The sequence below is a fragment of the Schistocerca serialis genome, chromosome 6, assembly GCF_023864345.2.
Source record: "Schistocerca serialis cubense isolate TAMUIC-IGC-003099 chromosome 6, iqSchSeri2.2, whole genome shotgun sequence".
NCBI lineage: Eukaryota > Metazoa > Arthropoda > Insecta > Orthoptera > Acrididae > Schistocerca > Schistocerca serialis.
Genome location: NC_064643.1, coordinates 101350370 through 101368430, shown reverse-complemented (window position 1 = coordinate 101368430; position 18061 = coordinate 101350370). Strand labels below are relative to the sequence as shown.

General features: G+C 41.8%; 1 protein-coding gene across 1 annotated transcript in view; it reads left to right on the top strand.

The window, feature by feature from the left end:
• Positions 1-532: 532 nt before the first annotated feature.
• Positions 533-18061, top strand: part of LOC126485098 (glucosidase 2 subunit beta) — a 191098-nt gene continuing 173569 nt past the window's right edge. Inside the window, exon 1 of the mRNA XM_050108718.1 lies at positions 533-757. Coding sequence (XP_049964675.1) covers positions 664-757 — 94 coding nt within the window. The 5' untranslated portion in view covers positions 533-663. The remainder of the gene's footprint in view (positions 758-18061) is intronic.

Sequence of the window (18061 nt, the reverse complement as noted above, 5' to 3'; positions counted from 1 at the left end):
TTTCAAATATCGAAAGTCCAGATGAGGCATTTTTAGGTCTAAATGAAAAAAATAAACAGCAGTCTGCACACGTGAATGATCCATTGGCGATAATAAAAGAAAGGATCGGCAGACCCGTAATTTACTTACGAACCAACTCCGGATTTCCACGCATGACTTCTGTTTTTTACATTTTCAAAACGTTACTTCCACCCGTGGCCTGTTAATCTTTTTGTTGTACATTTTTAATGAAGACAGCGTGAAAGATTAATGTTTTGTTAAATGAGAAAAGCAGTACGTGCTCTACAATCACTACACCTACAAGTTTATGAACGTAAAACCACAGAGTGACAGTAAAAATCAAGGAATAAATGTGATATTCAAATTAAATTTCGAAATTTTTTCCTAATAATTAATTTATAATCACTTGATTATCCAATAAAGAGAAGGCTACGGTTTTGGACGGGGCTACAGTCTCGTGTATATTTCTGCGTAGTCCTTTCTAACACCCTCGGTAGTCTCTCTGATAGCCCTACTATCTTTGACAGACAAGGCATGGCATAGAAATAAGTAAACGAACGATTGACGTGTAGGTTTATGTTATCTGTGATAACTTGAAACTCAGCGCAGCAAAGTGGTTTGTAGGTTAAGAAGAAGCCGGCGCGAAAGAAAATAAAGAAAGAAATGATTTTTCGTCTGTCATTGTCTGTATTTGCGTTGTTTTTCCAGTCCACTGGAACGTCAGAAATACTTCGGCCTCGAGGAGTCGCTCTATCGAGTGAGTTTTGAGAATGCAACTTTAGCGTATTTTCTGTGTAGACAAGATGTTGACAATGACCAAGTAAAGTGCTGTTGAAAAATCCGTTTATGGTGTTTGTGCGTTTCATATTCATACCATGGAGCGCATCAATGTTTACATCCATGACATCCATCACGCAGGTCTTGTACGTGCCTAGTAATCCGCGGGTTACATATTTTAGTATCATTTAATGTCTGTATTGTAATAGAAACGACGGTCTTGTAGCATTTATGAACCAGCATAACTGTATTTTTTGGAACTTCGTGAGTTGTTAAGAAATACAAAGTGTATCATCATGAGCCACTCTTGTTTACATGAGATCGCTGTTGTTTATTGGTGGAATTCATTTCTGACATACGTAGTAGATCCTACATCGCTGAGTAATTGTAAAGCACCTGAATGTTGGCAAAATACAATCCATAGGGAGAAATGTTTACTTCTGTAGGTATAGACCGAAGCGTTGTGCTGAAGTCTGTTGCAGTTTTTCCTGGACAAGACGTACAGTTTATCCACTTTGTTATTAAACCGAGTGATAATGTGTTAGCCATTTTCGATCACTGAAGTGTCCATTGCAATTTTTTCCCGCTTAAGTATTTAGCCCCATTTTGAGCAAAATCCAACTTTTCTCTGTTGATTTGTGGTACATTATTAACAGCAATGTTCAGTGTAGAACATATGTATCTACTTGAAGCTATAATAAAGCAGTTGCCTATATTCGAAGATGTGTTTACAACTTGTTACTGTATTAACTCTTATATTATTCTTAAGGTGGACACAAAAAAATTAAAACTTTTTTCTGAAAAATGTTTACAGTGGTCAGTTACTTCAGCTAATACATGTTTACTTATTGCATTAACAGTAGTTAGTTCACGACATCAGATACATTTTTTTTTTTTAAAAAAAAAAAGATCTGAATATGCATATTAGAGTTTCCCACATTGTATGTATAAGAAGTAATAGAATTTACATTTATTGTTGATCTGTCTATATACAAAATAACTGCAGTTGGAATTGTAAGATGATGAGCATTAAGAGAAGGCTGCCTTTACACTCATCAGTAATATACCAGAATTACCAAAATACATTAATACTGGTCCAAATTACTTGAAAGTCAGCCCAGATGTAGTCAATACTATACACTGTTTCAGGTGCAACTGATTTGTGTTCACAATAATGTTGTATTGTGCACAGGCTTCACATAGACCCAACATAGTGTTTTACTTCTCAGTTTAACTTGCTGATAACATCATCTGCTTTGTTGTAGGCTATGTGCAGCCTTTGTTGAGAAAGATCAAGAACTAAGAATTACATGACATTAACTATTATTCAGGCCAAAGAAAGCATGTAATGACGTACAGCTTCCTAACACTTATGAATTCATTCATCTCAACTCTGTAGCAACCTTCTCTGAAGGCATGTGTTGACACAGTGAAGAATAACAAGAATTATTTGCATAGAAACATAGATTTGTGGGAAACACGGAAGCGTCCGATCCCACCTGTCTGCTTTGACCCATGACGTCACGAATATGGCGGATACAAAAACAAACACACACACTTTCCACAAGAAGCCTAATGACACTAACGGGACAAGCGTGGGAAATGGGGTGTTTTGGGTGGGGGGCAAACTAAATATAAACAAATTTAGACGCCTTGCGTAGCTACAACGTGTAAGTGAAGACAGCCATGCATGAATACCCACCCACCTCCCCAGGGGTCGTAACCCCTGCAACCCATAGAAGGTAAAGATGCTTCAGTAGCTGATTAGTGTTATTTGTCTTTTTAAAAAAAAATCTCATGGGATAGAACGAACAGATCAGAAAGATAAATATAATAAACTAAAACAGATATTCGAGGAAACATAATTAAAATAAGTAATAAGTGTTTTTAAATTTAAAAAAAAAAATCTCACGAGATAGAACGAACAGATCAGAAAAGTAAATAAAATAAGATAAAACGGAACTGGAGACAGCCACACTCAAACCAAACTCCGCGCCGTCGTGACGTCACACACGACAACACCCTTACGTCACAGGTCAAAGCCGACGCGTTGGATCGGACGCTTCTGTCGACCTGATTTGTGTATGCATTTGTATGGATTGTTGAAATTACATCATTATGAAGCTGTGCAATATACTTTTATCTTCAGTAAAAAAGGCCTACATTGCTGCAAATTGTTGTAAAATATATTAAACTACAGTTTCCTAGAATTCGCCCAATAAATCAATGTTGCCCATTCACCTTCCTTACAATAAATCTTACGTGCTTGATTCACTTCATGTTACTTTGCAGTGTTATGCACAGATATTTAATCAGCATGGCTGTCAAGCAGCACACCACTAATACCTTATTTAAACATCACAGGATTGTTTTTCCTAGTCATTTATGTTAAATTACTTTTTTCCACATTTAAAGCAAGTTGCCATTTATCACACCAGACAGAAATACTGTCCAAGTCATCCTGTATAGTGACCCTTTCCTGTACACTCCAACATAATCAGTAAACAGCCAAAGATTGCTGCTCACCCTGTCAGTCAGATCGTTCATGTATGCAGAGAACGTGAGCAGTCCTATTGCACTTTGTTGGGCCATTTATACCAAGATCTTTCTCTTATAAACACTCCCCATCCATGACAACATATTGGGTTCTATTATGTAAAAAGTTTTTGAGGCACTCGCATATCAAGAACCTATTTCATTTGCATAAACCTTTGTTAACAGACTGCTGTGTGACACTGTGTTGAACACATCATATGAGTATAGGAATATGGCACCTGGCTCTAGCTCTTCAGCCGTGGTTTGCAGGATATCATGTGAGAAAAGAACTAGTTAACTTTTGCAGGAGTAATACTTTCTAAATCCATGTTGATTTGTGGATAGAAGATTTTCTCTCTCAGGGAAATTTATTATACTCAAACTTTGAATGTGTTAAAGAATTCAGCAGAAGACCAATACTGGTCTGCAAATTTGTGTGTAGTGCCTTTATATTTGATATGCACAGGAGCCACTTGCACTTTTTCTACTCGCTTGGATATTTCCTTTGGGTAAGATATTCATATTAATTCGAAGTAAGTAAGGGGCCAGTGCAGAAAAGTATGTTCTGTAAACCAGTTTGGGGTTCCATCTGCATCTGGTGTCTGACTTGTTCAACTGATTCAGTTGCGTGTCAGTGGCATGGATTCAGATTTGTGTGTCCTCTGTGTGGGAGTTTTTGTGGCAGTCAAACAATCCTCCTGTGTGAATGTAAACCTTCAGCTCTCCTTTTGCTGTTTTCTGTTGACACACACAGACTGGTTTAAGAGTGGCTGAATAAAAGCCTTGAACCCAATAACTTCTTTTATGTGGGATTAGAATTTTCTAGGATTCCCAGCAACATCTTTTATGAACGTATAACTGGAAAGTGAACGCTTTGTGCATTGACCTTTTTGTAACTATAAGATTTTCTGCTAACTGTTGCCTGTTGGCTGTCAAGCATAACTTTTGAATCGAGAGTACAATAATCTGTTATTTCAGCAATTTTCGGATACTGTTATTAAACCTGGGTGGGTCTTCTCAATCCTTTATCTAGTTACTCGATGCACATTTCTCCAGAAACAATTTCTAACAGTTAAAACTTTGCTCATAACTCCTGTTTGCAGGAGTCCCAGTTTACACGCGGTTGGTTAAACTCGCCTCCTACTGATACTGCATGATCAGGATACTTCCCCACTGATGAGCATTGATATTTCTTGAAAGAATCTGCAACTGTTACAGCAGAATTAGATGGCTAATAGAAACACATATTTAGTTCACCTATACTGGTTATTTGCATCGAGATGACTTCTCAGTTAGACGCAATTTTGACCTCCAAAGAAGTAAAATTTTTGTTATTTGTAGTGAATATCTCCCCCCCCCCCCCCCCCCCCCCCTTCTACGAAGCCTAATCTGGCACTTTGTAAAATGTTCCATTAAACATTTTGGAGCCTTCTACCTCAGGTTTCGCCCAGCTCTCAGTTCTGAGTATAATTTGAAGGTGACGCCTTCCTGGGGGAAAGGGGGAGGGGTCAGTAACTTCAGGGACTTTGTTACTGATCTGTGGTGCTATAATAGCCTCATGGGCTCTTATCCATATTTCCACATTCACTGAAATTATAGAACAGACTTGTACACCTTAACTGCATTTTAGCAATACATTTTGCTTTGCTGGTGAGTAGTTTAATCTACAGCTAATTGTAATCTAATGGTAAATATTTGTAACAATTTTACTGGAACCTTTGCGCTTGTTTCTTCCAAATGCTGACCGATACAAATGTTCGCTTATGAAAATGTGTTGGTTGGGAAATTTGTACACTTGTATTTTTATCTTTCTTTGAAGTGAAGTGTTCCACCACTCAATACTTGATGTGGAAGGGTGATAGAAATATTTCTGACTATTGTAAGCTACCTTTGATGCTTATTTTCAACTAGGTTGTTTCACATTATGTGTCTGCATGAATCTCATTAGGGATTTCTTAGTCATTCTCAGCAACAGATATGCCACTAATGTTGGTGTCCCGCCTTTGGTTTTTTAGTATGTAATCCATTAGGAATTTTATGTCTTACTGCTATTTATTCGTGGGGCCTTACACATAATGATCCAGTTGTTCTCTAATATTAATTTTTTTGTTTTTATCTGAAGTGCAAGAACGTGTAATTGCTTCTATAACAAATACAGTTAGCTCACTGCTCTTTTGAGTACTCACATACCTGTTTATCAATCTTGCACAGGGTTTCTCTAACCTAAGATACACATATATTGCTACAGAAGTGGACTCTACATCTCGAGTGTAGCGCACACCTGACCTAGTTATGGCAGCAGGGAGGGGGCATACAGTTCTCCACCAGATAGCGCTGCACGTGAAATCTACAACAGAGGTGATCACAGAATTCACGGACTGTTTTGTGTAATCCTTGTACGAGGCTCCAAAACAGAAGCCCACGATTGGTTCTGGGAATGTTTCTATAAATTGTGAGCTGTACATTCTTCTCATAGGCATGTCTTTGACACTTCAGCCAGCTATCAAAAGATCTCCTCTGAATCCAGATGACAGGCATCATTAGTGAGAAACAAGCCACACCCACAGAGCGAGGTTGTGTAGTGTTAGTAAACTGGACTCCATTCAGAAGGACAAGGGTTCAAACCCACATCCGATGGTCCTGATTTAGGTTTTCCATGATTTCCCTAAATTGCTTCAGGCAAATTCCAGGACCGAGTGAGATGGTCCAGTGATTAGCACACTGGACTCGTATTTGTGGGACGATGGTTCAAACCTGCATCCGGCCATCCTAATTTAGGTTTTTCTGTGATTTCCCTAAATCACTCCAGGCAAATGCTGGAATGGTTGCTTTGAAAGGGCATGGCGAATATCCTCTCCCATCCTTCCGTAATCTTAGCTTATGCTCCGTCTCTAATGACCTTGTTGTTGGCAGGACGTTAAAGCACTAATCTCCTCCTCCTCCTCCACAAATGCCAGGATGGTTCCTTTGAAAGGACGTGATCAACTTCCTTCCCAATCCTTCTCTAATCCCGTAAGACCAATGTCCTCACTGTTTGGTCTCCTACCCCAGCTCAACCACTTCCTTCCCCATACTTCCCTTATCCGATGGGACACCATACCACAAAATGTTGTTGCTACTCACAATGAATATTTTTTTTTTTTTTTTTAAATGTGAGAAAATTTACAGTTTGTCTGATGGGATTGACTTTTTTTAATTTCTCCTCTCAAGTGGGCTTGAACAGTACAGCCACTTACAACCCTTACAAAGCAAAACAGATGAAGCTTGTGAGCTGCAGTTCTCCAAGACAAAATACACTCCTGGAAATGGAAAAAAGAACACATTGACACCGGTGTGTCAGACCCACCATACTTGCTCCGGACACTGCGAGAGGGCTGTACAAGCAATGATCACACGCACGGCACAGCGGACACACCAGGAACCGCGGTGTTGGCCGTCGAATGGCGCTAGCTGCGCAGCATTTGTGCACCGCCGCCGTCAGTGTCAGCCAGTTTGCCGTGGCATACGGAGCTCCATCGCAGTCTTTAACACTGGTAGCATGCCGCGACAGCGTGGACGTGAACCGTATGTGCAGTTGACGGACTTTGAGCGAGGGCGTATAGTGGGCATGCGGGAGGCCGGGTGGACGTACCGCCGAATTGCTCAACACGTGGGGCGTGAGGTCTCCACATTACATCGATGTTGTCGCCAGTGGTCGGCGGAAGGTGCACGTGCCCGTCGACCTGGGACCGGACCGCAGCGACGCACGGATGCACGCCAAGACCGTAGGATCCTACGCAGTGCCGTAGGGGACCGCACCGCCACTTCCCAGCAGATTAGGGACACTGTTGCTCCTGGGGTATCGGCGAGGACCATTCGCAACCGTCTCCATGAAGCTGGGCTACGGTCCCGCACACCGTTAGGCCGTTTTCCGCTCACGCCCCAACATCGTGCAGCCCGCCTCCAGTGGTGTCGCGACAAGCGTGAATGGAGGGACGAATGGAGACGTGTCGTCTTCAGCGATGAGAGTCGCTTCTGCCTTGGTGCAAATGATGGTCGTATGCGTGTTTGGCGCCGTGCAGGTGAGCGCCACAATCAGGACTGCATACGACCGAGGCACGCAGGGCCAACACCCGGCATCATGGTGTGGGGAGCGATCTCCTACACTGGCCGTACACCACTGGTGATCGTCGAGGGGACACTGAATAGTGCACGGTACATCCAAACCGTCATCGAACCCATCGTTCTACCATTCCTAGACCGGCAAGGGAACTTGCTGTTCCAACAGGACAATGCACTTCCGCATGTATCCCGTGCCACCCAACGTGCTCTAGAAGGTGTAAGTCGACTACCCTGGCCAGCAAGATCTCCGGATCTGTCCCCCATTGAGCATGTTTGGGACTGGATGAAGCGTCGTCTCACGCGGTCTGCATGTCCAGCAGAACGCTGGTCCAACTGAGGCGCCAGGTGGAAATGGCATGGCAAACCGTTCCACAGGACTACATTCAGCATCTCTACGATCGTCTCCATGGGAGAATAGCAGCCTGCATTGCTGCGAAAGGTGGATATACACTGTACTAGTGCCGACATTGTGCATGCTCTGTTGCCTGTGTCTATGTGCCTGTGGTTCTGTCAGTGTGATCATGTGATGTATCTGACCCCAGGAATGTGTCAATAAAGTTTCCCCTTCCTGGGACAATGAATTCACGGTGTTCTTATTTCAATTTCCAGGAGTGTATAATACTATATGGGGGCAGACCATTACTCAATAAATATAAGTGGCATACATAAATGGCTACGCTTGTAAAAAAATCAGCATTTAGTCTCTTTTTCCGAAGAAGTGCAACTTTTTAGTTAAAGCTATGTGTACACGGAGTTTGAAAACCTGTTTCTAATTGCAACCTTCCATCCGCAGTACTCACAAACATTGCTTCAGGTGTGTCAGGAATAATGGTAGGCTGTGTGAGCTGAATGCATAAGAAGTCACTGTTGTCAATTGATTTTAAAATTGTAATCAATTTTATAGAGTTGCTCATTTCAAAAAATGACACATTTCATAAATAAACACTACTTGTGAAACTTAGACTCGCTATTAGTCTTTGGCTTGTGACATTAGGAGAGTCCTTTCACAGCCATGAATTTGTATTCTATAATTCAAAGACAGCTATATCTCAGATAGCTCCTGCAGTTTGTGAAGGATAATGCAAAGACATTTCAGTTTTGTAAATAACAGTGAAGTATGTTTTATTGTATGTTGAGATACTTACAGTACTAAAATACACCCTGAAGTGCTAAAGAAACTGGTATGGGCATGAGTATTCAAATACAGAGGTATGTAAACAGGCAGAATACAGCGCTGCGGTCAGCAATGCCTATATGAGACAAGTGTTTGGTGAAGTTGTTAGATTGGTTACTGCGCTACAATGCCAGGTTGTCAAGATTTGAGTGAGTTTGAACATCTTGTTATAGTCAGCACACAAGAAATGGGACACAGCATCTTCGAGGTAGCGGTGAAGTGGGTATTTTTCCATATGACCATTTCACGAGTGTACCGTGAATATCAGGAATCCAGTAAAACATCAAATCCCCGAGATCACTGCAGCCGGAAATAGAACCTGTAAGATCGGGACCAATGGCAAATGAAGAGAATTGTTCAGTATGACAGAAGTGCAACCCTTCCACAAATTGCTGCAGATTTCAGTGCTGGGCCATCAGTAAGTGTCAGCAAGCGAATCATTCAATGAAACTTCAATGATAAGGGCTTTTGGAACCGAAGGTCAACTCGTGTACCCTTAATGACTACATGACACAAAGCTTTCTGCGTTGCCTGGGCCTGTCAACACCGACGTTAGACTGTTGATGACTGGATACATGTTGCTTGGTCGGACGAGTCTCGTTTCGTATTGTATCAAGTGGATGGGTGTGTATGGGTATGGAGACAACCTCATGAATCTGTGGACCCTGCATGTCAGCAGGCGACTGTTCAAGCTGGTGGAGGCTCTGTAATGGTATGGGGCGTGTGCAGTTGGAGTGATATGGGACCCCTGATACATCTAGATATGACTCTCACAGGTGACACATATGTAAGCATCCTGCCTGATCACCTGCATCCATAAACATAAGAGAATGGAGGAATCATCAGCAATCACGTATATGGCAGAGAAATAAACTGCTGATTCACCCATCAAATTCATTAGTACCTACTGATGGTCACATTATTGTAGAAGGTGCGCTAGGTATTGATAATGAAGCAGATTTTATTTTACACTGAAGAGTCAAAGAAACTTGTACACCTACCTAATATCATGTAGGTCCCCCATGAGCATGCAGAAGTGCCACAACACGACATGGCATGGACTCTACTAATTTCTGATTTAGTGCTGGAGGGAAGTGACGCCATGAATCCTGGAGGGCTGTCCATAAATCTGTAAGAGTTCAAGGGGGTGGAGATCTCTTCTCAACAGCATATTGGAAGGCATCCAGATATGCTCAATAATGTTCATGTCTGGGAAGTTTGATGGCCAGCAGAAGTGTTTAAACTCAGAAGTGTGTTCCTGGAGCCACTCTGTAGCAATTCTGGATGTGTGGGGTGTTGCATTGCCCTGCCTGCATCCATTTGTGCCCATTGTGCATTCTGACCATTGCTGTAGTTGGGTGGCACCCGTGGGGGGGAGTCCCCGTGGGTGGCACCACGGCGGATAGTTTGCACATGAAGGGACTTAAACTGTCTCTTGCTGATAGTCACATGGCCCCAGCAGTCTCTTCGTGTGGAAACGCCTCGTACAATGCAACAGAGTATGATTCCAATGTGTTCCCCTCCCATGCCAAAGTCTAAGTGGAATGCAGGACGAAGTGACAAGGAGCAAATTCCTCCCCCCAATACCAGTACTAGTGGGGATGCCTTTCTGGCCACAAAGCCTTTATTTTTTGTGGAAAGCATAGAGGACAAATATGGGGAAGTTGCAGCCATCTCTAAAATGAAGAGCGGTTCCCTCCTCATTAAAGTGTCATCTCCTGTCCAGTCACAGGCACTGTGGAAAGTTAGGTGACATTCCCGTGTATGTCACTCCCCACAAGTGTCTCAGTATAGTCCAGGATATCATGTCACTGTGATCTTCTTCTGCAGTCTGACAATGAGCTGCAGGCCAACTTAGACCAACAAGGTGTGCACTTCATCCAGTGTTTTCATAGAGACCAAGGGAAAATGGAGTTGCTACCGGGGGCTTCAGCTTAGCTTTTGAGGATGAGACAATCCCTGAGAATGTCAAGGTGATGGTCTACCAGTGTGACATGAAACTTGCTTCAGGTAATGAAGTTCGGACACGTCTTTCCATTGCACTGCTACTCCTGTCAGCAGGGATTGTGGACATTCACTGCACGTGAACATTCCTTGTGCCCCTTCCTCCATCTGTGTAAACTGTGGCGAGATCCACTCTCCCTGCTCAGCAAACTGTTAAGTTTTTAAGCATGAGAAGAAAATCCAAGAGTATAAGACTCTGGACAAGCTCACATATCAAGAGGCTAGAAAAAAGTATGAGCATGTAAACCCCCAGACAAATGACGCAATCTTATGCTACAGCTTCTCTGTCGTGGCCTTCTCTGTCACCGGTGCCTTCCTCTGCTGCGTAAAGTGCCCCCTCAGAGCTACTCACTGATACCTGCCCCCAGGCGGCTGCAGGCCCTTCTGGTGCTTCCACCACACCCACTTTGGGAGCGTTGGCCCTCCACCTGCCAGGGACACTGGTCCGAATCTCCCAGCTGGAGGCACCTCATCCTCCTCTGGCTTCTCTAGCTAGGAAGACGTCCGTTGGGACTCTTTCTTCCATTGTCCATGATGGTTAACAGTCAGATGCCAGTCCCAGTGACTGAAGGAACCACAGGCTGCCGGATGTTGGACTTCTTGTACCTCCTCTGTACATGAAACCGGTTCAAGGAAGCCCCCACACAACTCTAATCTGCATATACTCCTGTGCGAAAGGTGGAGATCCTGGTGGTCCCTGAGGCACCAGATATCCCCAGACATTGTGCCACCAAACCTATGTCAGTGGATCTCCTGATGTCTCAACCAGTGGCAGTACATGACCCTGGGTCAAAACTTGCCCCCCTGCCCCCTCCATACGTCCCCGTGACGAAGCAAGCCGGGATCTCTTTACTTCCTCTCTTGTGTTGCCATCTGCCTCCTTAAATTGGTTTTTTTAATTTTTTACTAATTACCATTAACATACATAAGTATAAGCTGCATTTTCATAAAAGAGAAAGGTTGGCCCTCAGTCCTAAAGAATGTAGCACCAGGTCTAATTTTGTTCTTAGTTTTATGTATGTAATTAATTTCCTGATTTATTTTGATTATTCCTGGTTAATATTTTTTGTTGTAGGGTGAAATCGGTAATTGTTTCATGACTCAGCTTCTATTGTTGACTTATAAACAAATATAAGTTCTGTACTAATTATAAACATTTGGAAGATGAACCACTAGCATTCTTAAAATATTTATTTGGCCCTATTCGAAAATGTGTTAGCAAAGGCAGCCCTTATTTAATTCCAAATATATTACCAGTTTTGTCAAAAGCATCTCATCACCTGCATACTGAAGTATTGTTTGTTTAACTATATCTGTTAATTTCGTCATTTAAACAAATAATTTGGCCTAACCTGTGTAGTAGAAGAAACTGTTAAAAAGGAGGAATTTTTCTATATATTCAGTTAATTGAATGCGCTATGTTTTAATTGTAATTTCTGTAAATTAAACATCGAAAAATGTATAGTTTCAGTGCCTATTATTGTCAGGATGTTTGGTCCTGAGACAGTCAGTCCACAGCCAATTTTCAGACGAGAAACCTGTATTGGTTAGGTCAACAACGATGCATCGACTTAACTGTGAAATAAGTGTAACACAAATAGGCCATGTGTTAATATAAGACTATGCTGTTCAATAGTGCCACACATACCGTATTATTCAGCAAGAACTGTGTCGTTAGGTTTTTACTGCTCATAGATGTTCAACGGTAAACTATTGTAGCAGTACGCTGATACTTGCCTGCAAACTATTAATGAGGCTTATCAAAGGTTAACCAATAGTAAACTGGCCGTATTAACAGTGTAATATTGGGGATTGTGGACAGTGAAAGCAAAGAAATGGAAATGCAACTGTTAGCTACATTATTTACAGTAGTCAGTGTTGAACTTCCACCCCTCCACCGCCCAATTTTTCAGCCAGTGTAAGAACGCAGTACGGCGATACTAAGGACTATCAATGAAGAAATAAAGCAGGCGAACGTCCCCCCCCCCCCTCCCCCCCTCCACCCGGTTGCTTCATGTCCCCACAGTTCAAGAGGCAAAGATCAACTTGTGCTGGTAAAGTTTCCAGTCTTTATCATGAGCAGTGATCATTGTTTCACCCCACAAAGAGTTATGGATGTTGAAGTCGCCCAAGACTAGGAATCGTGGAGGAAGCTGAGAGAGTAATGTAGGCAGTACATAAATAAAGTGTACTCATTATAAATTAAGCACACTTCTCATTTGGCTCTGCACAGAGCGATTATGTAACCAGTGTAAATAAACTCCATTATCACAAGGCTGTCACTTATTGCAAGGTTGCCGTGGCCACATCGTGCTGTTAAAAAGACTACAGCATACTGGTAGGATAAGGATTTTGACTTATGAAATTTTGCATCGCTGAGTGGAGGGGAGGGAGATAAACATTACAGATGGTAAAATCCTGAAGTGCCCTTACCCCAACAGCCTTGGCCTCCAATTGAGAATCAAGAGGCACACAGTCACTGTGTAGAGTGTCCAGCACGTATGTACAAACTCTGCCTGATACACAATTTGAATGGTAAAAAATATGGTATTAGATGTGGGTGCAAGCAAAATTTGCTCTCTGGAGGTGATGTCATAGAAAAAGTTTATGAATGTGTTACCAATGGCACAGGACTTTATAGATATAAGAAATGTACTTGAATATGTTTTGCCAAAATCTGTTTGGTACAAGGAATCAAATCAACAAATACCCATTTATCATACACTGTACAGATATGCTACAACTTCAGTTACATTAATATTTGTCAAAATATAAATTCTGATATCAATATAATGGAAGGAAACATTCCACGTGGGAAAAATTATATATAAAAACAAAGATGAGGTGACTTACCGAACAAAAGCGCTGGCAGGTCGATAGACACACAAACAAACACAAACACACACACAAAATTCAAGCTTTCGCAACAAACTGTTGCCTCATCAGGAAAGAGGGAAGGAGAGGGGAAGACGAAAGGAAGTGGGTTTTAAGGGAGAGGGTAAGGAGTCATTCCAATCCCGGGAGCGGAAAGACTTACCTTAGGGGGAAAAAAGGACAGGTATACACTCGCACACACGCACATATCCATCCATCCATCCATCCATCCATCCATCCATCCATGTGTGGATGGATATGTGCGTGTGTGCGAGTGTATACCTGTCCTTTTTTCCCCCTAAGGTAAGTCTTTCCGCTCCCGGGATTGGAATGACTCCTTACCCTCTCCCTTAAAACCCACTTCCTTTCGTCTTCCCCTCTCCTTCCCTCTTTCCTGATGAGGCAACAGTTTGTTGCGAAAGCTTGAATTTTGTGTGTGTGTTTGTGTTTGTTTGTGTGTCTATCGACCTGCCAGCGCTTTTGTTCGGTAAGTCACCTCATCTTTGTTTTTATATATAATATAAATTCTGAGGATTACACACATACTGCAAATGATATTTATACCATATGTTAGATACTTAACTATGCACAAAGTGTTATAGAATTTTACATGACATCAGACTTTGAGAATAATATCAAGCTCCGATGTGCTGCAGTCATCGCCTCTAAATATCGTTCCATATAGTGCAAACCATGTAGATATTTTCTATGGAATTTCCTTCCACGTGGTTTGTGTGAAAGTCCACAGTGTATTAAGTGACTGCTGGAGGACATTGACAAATTATTTACGGACCATATTCCAGATGAATTCAAAGTAGTTTCATGGTAATATAAATGTGCCTGGTAGGGAAGAAATGAACCCTCGTTGCTGGTTGAAAATGATTTGAATATTCCTTGTCACAGGGAGACAAACATCACGATGCAGAAGTATGGTAAATGGATATGCCTTAAAGGAATAAATAGGGCTCTCAATCTCTTTGCAGTGAAATTGGTTTCAGTATGCAGGTGATGAGATTGTGTGTTACACTTGGCTTTTGTCTGCTGTGCCGCCCAAAAATGAAGGCTGCCCAATTTTCATCACAGTACCATGTAAAATATATGCAGCCATTACAGGCCGGTCAGGTTGAAGTGGGACTCATCTGAAATGACTAAAATTTTCCTCACATCATACTAGCAATGCTGTCTGCAGGCTAGGTGTTAGTAGTTTTTGGGCAGGGAAACCTTATGCAGTAACAGCTGCAACAGTTCAGCCTGCTTCAAATCATTTTGACTAAAGGACATGCATTATAGGTCCTCTTCCCATGTGATAACTTAGTCACCTACCCCAAATAAGGGGCTTCCCCATGGTGTATTGCTGGACCTGTAGTACAGATGGCATCAAAGTTCACACAGGCCCAAATATTCATTGCCACAGGTTCTGTTTGGTCCTCCACAACAATGCAACCTTAGTCTGAAACATAGTGATGGCTCTAAGGACAATGAAAAAGATGGCTATATATTTATTGACAAAAATGTTTCTGAATAACACTCCCATCTGACTCTATGTGGCATCTACATGGTAGAATTAATAGCAGGACACAAAGCTCACACACACAAACGTATAACCTCAACTCGCCAGAAGTATTCATCTGTGCAGTGACTCCCTGAGTAGTTTGAAGGCGATTGAAAATTAGTTGCTGTTACGTCTCCACCATTCCGTTCTTTTATACGACTTCAATGATAAAGGTAAATCTGGTACCAAGCGCCACGGGTTTCGAATTCATGCCAAATGGCATGGACCTCGATTACCACTAGAGGTCTCTGCAGCCGTCATGCCATAAGCCATGGCTGCGTGCGCTCCTGGCCTGCGTATAATGTGAGGACGCCACTGTGGAGCATGTGGTCCCAGCGGCCAATAGCGATGTACCCTATCATGTATTTAAGCACCTGCCTCTCACTCAGCGAGGCAGTCTGATATTCACGCGAGTCTCTCAATGTCTCGCTTACAGATATTGTGTTTACTTTGTTTATTTCCATGTACTAGTGGACGTTGTTGACTTTGTGAGGTTTTCACTTGCGACCCCATTGCTTCTTGCGTGTTGTTGTTCTTGGTGTCTTGCTTGGTCGTCTGTCGTTGTGCCTGTCCATCCTTTTCCGTTCGTCCGTCTTATTTGTTCGCGGGCCGCTCCCGTTCGGTCCTGCCGCACTTTTGTTCACGGCCACCCCATACAGTATACCTCTGTACATTAGTTAAGCAAGCCTGTGTGATATTCCTGCTGCCAATTAAAATCCCATAAGTTGACATAAGGGTACAGCTCGGAATCATATTTTACAAAAATGGGAAGAAGAGTGGATAACCAGCATCTGATCCAACAGATTGAAGGACTGCAGGCTCCGCCAAGAAGTGGATAACATTGCTTCACATCTTTCGAAGAAAAGTTGCAGTCTTATGTTACATCCATATGTTTATCATACTTACCTCACACAAGGCTACATACTACACCTAGAGAATCCTCTCAGTGCATCTTCGGAGTGACTCTTGACAGTTCACGAATCCTGGAAGCAAGTCCAGACTCACTTGACCTATGGCATAAATTATGCCGTGACAAATTGTTGCCACCAAACCTAGCTAACAATGGAATGAAAGCAGCTATTGTTTTAATCTTCCTGAAGGAAAGAACATATTACCACTTGATTTAAAGCACTAATTTTGGTAGTTTACTTCTGGGGTGGAGTTGCAAAGTGGCCATCCTACCATTTATCTTGCCACAGAAAGGGGGGGGGGGAGAGGGGGGAGATACCAGCCCAGCTCCAGCCCAGTCCGGATGTAAACTCAAATTACTGTCTCCCTATAACTGAAATATATTTGTGTATTTGCCCTTATCAACTATAATACTGTGAATGAGTCTTCCTTTTCCTCTCCTGGTAACAATGCAGAACTCTTATTTTGGTGGAACCATTTTCTTTACTGTTCCTCCCACTGCTCTTCTTTCACCTGTGCTTGTTCTACATCTTCTGTTATCAACATTCTCAGTTCACTGTCCTTCATAAGTCATTACTTGTGACAGGGTCACAGCTCTTGGCTGAGCTCTGTCCATATTATTCATAAAACTCTTCTGTTGGCTCATTGCTTACAAAGATGAAGGACCACACTGTTGAATCCCTCAGTGTAGACAGAGCTGTACTGTCCTTTATGACCTTTAACAGAATGGCAATCACACCACACTGTGGTCATATTACTTCATTCAATATCCAGTCACTAATTTGTGTGGCTTATTCCTGTGCCGGTTCCACATGTGCAACACATCTTGTATGAACTAAAATTTCGTGGTAGGATGGATTCTTATCTGAGATGCTGACCATTCTGTCTATTTGAACTAAAATACAGAAACTGTGGCATTTTGCTGATGATTCAGCCATAATCACTTATGATGCTCCCGCTCAATTCATCATACAAGGAGTTGGCTTTATTTAGTCCATTTTTTCTGGTAGCAGCTTTTAAAAATGTTAGTGTATCTTACATCAACTGTGCATGAAATGTGAAACAGAAAAGAGAGTAGACTAGGCGACCATTATGTCTCTCTTCTGTTTGCTGCCCTGGAAGAGGTTTCTGAATCACTGAACTGCATTTTTAAGGTGGGTATATTATGACTGTAATAAAAGGAAAATCAGTGAAAATTAATTATGGTTGAAATGACCCAGTCTACAGAGTCATTAAATACAGTATATTTTCACGAGTTGGTGCCCCACAGCTCTGATATGTTCGAAAAATGTTGTATTGCTGCCCGAGCAGCTAGTAAAATTCTTTATTTATACAACCTGTTTCAGTCATCTAACCATCATCAGTTTCATAGAAGTATTCATAGCATCATATTACGTGAAATGTAAAATCATCATTACATGATAAAACCATGAATTATACACTGTTATCGTTTGTAAATTACATTGTCAATCTGTAAAAGCTGTGCTAGTTAGCGTACTCATTCGTGTTGTAACTGTAATTGGGGTTAATGCTGTGAATAGGTTTGTTGCACATAGAGCTAACTGCTGCAGTACACTACCTAACACAGCTTTTATAGATTGACAATATAATTTATATGTCAACATCATAACAGTGTATAATTCATGGTTTTATCGTCAGTTGGCAACAATTTTATATTTCACGTAAAATGATTGCTACTAATACTTTTATGAAGCTGATGGTGTCAGATGACTGAAACAGGTTGCGTAAATAAAGAATTTTATTAGCTCAGGGCAGTAATAAGACATTTTTCAAATCATTAAATACAGCTAGTGAATGGACTGAAAGGAGGAAACACCAGAATAAATGGCTTGGAGATGACTTAGATGTGGAATACGATATTAAACAGGAGATTTTTTAGTGTAACTAGAGTGGAAGGTCTGTAACCAGTACATTCTGCCAGTTCTAAATTGTAGCCAGGACACATGGACTGAAAGATGCAAACACTCAAAGAATTGAGTTTTCCAGTCACCAATGGAAAGAAACATGTCAAAAGATACAGTAAGATGGATAACTGAAGTGACAGGAATTGAGGCTGTCATATTGTTTGTCGTGAAATTGAAATGTCACATGACTGCCTAAGGGATAAGACAAAT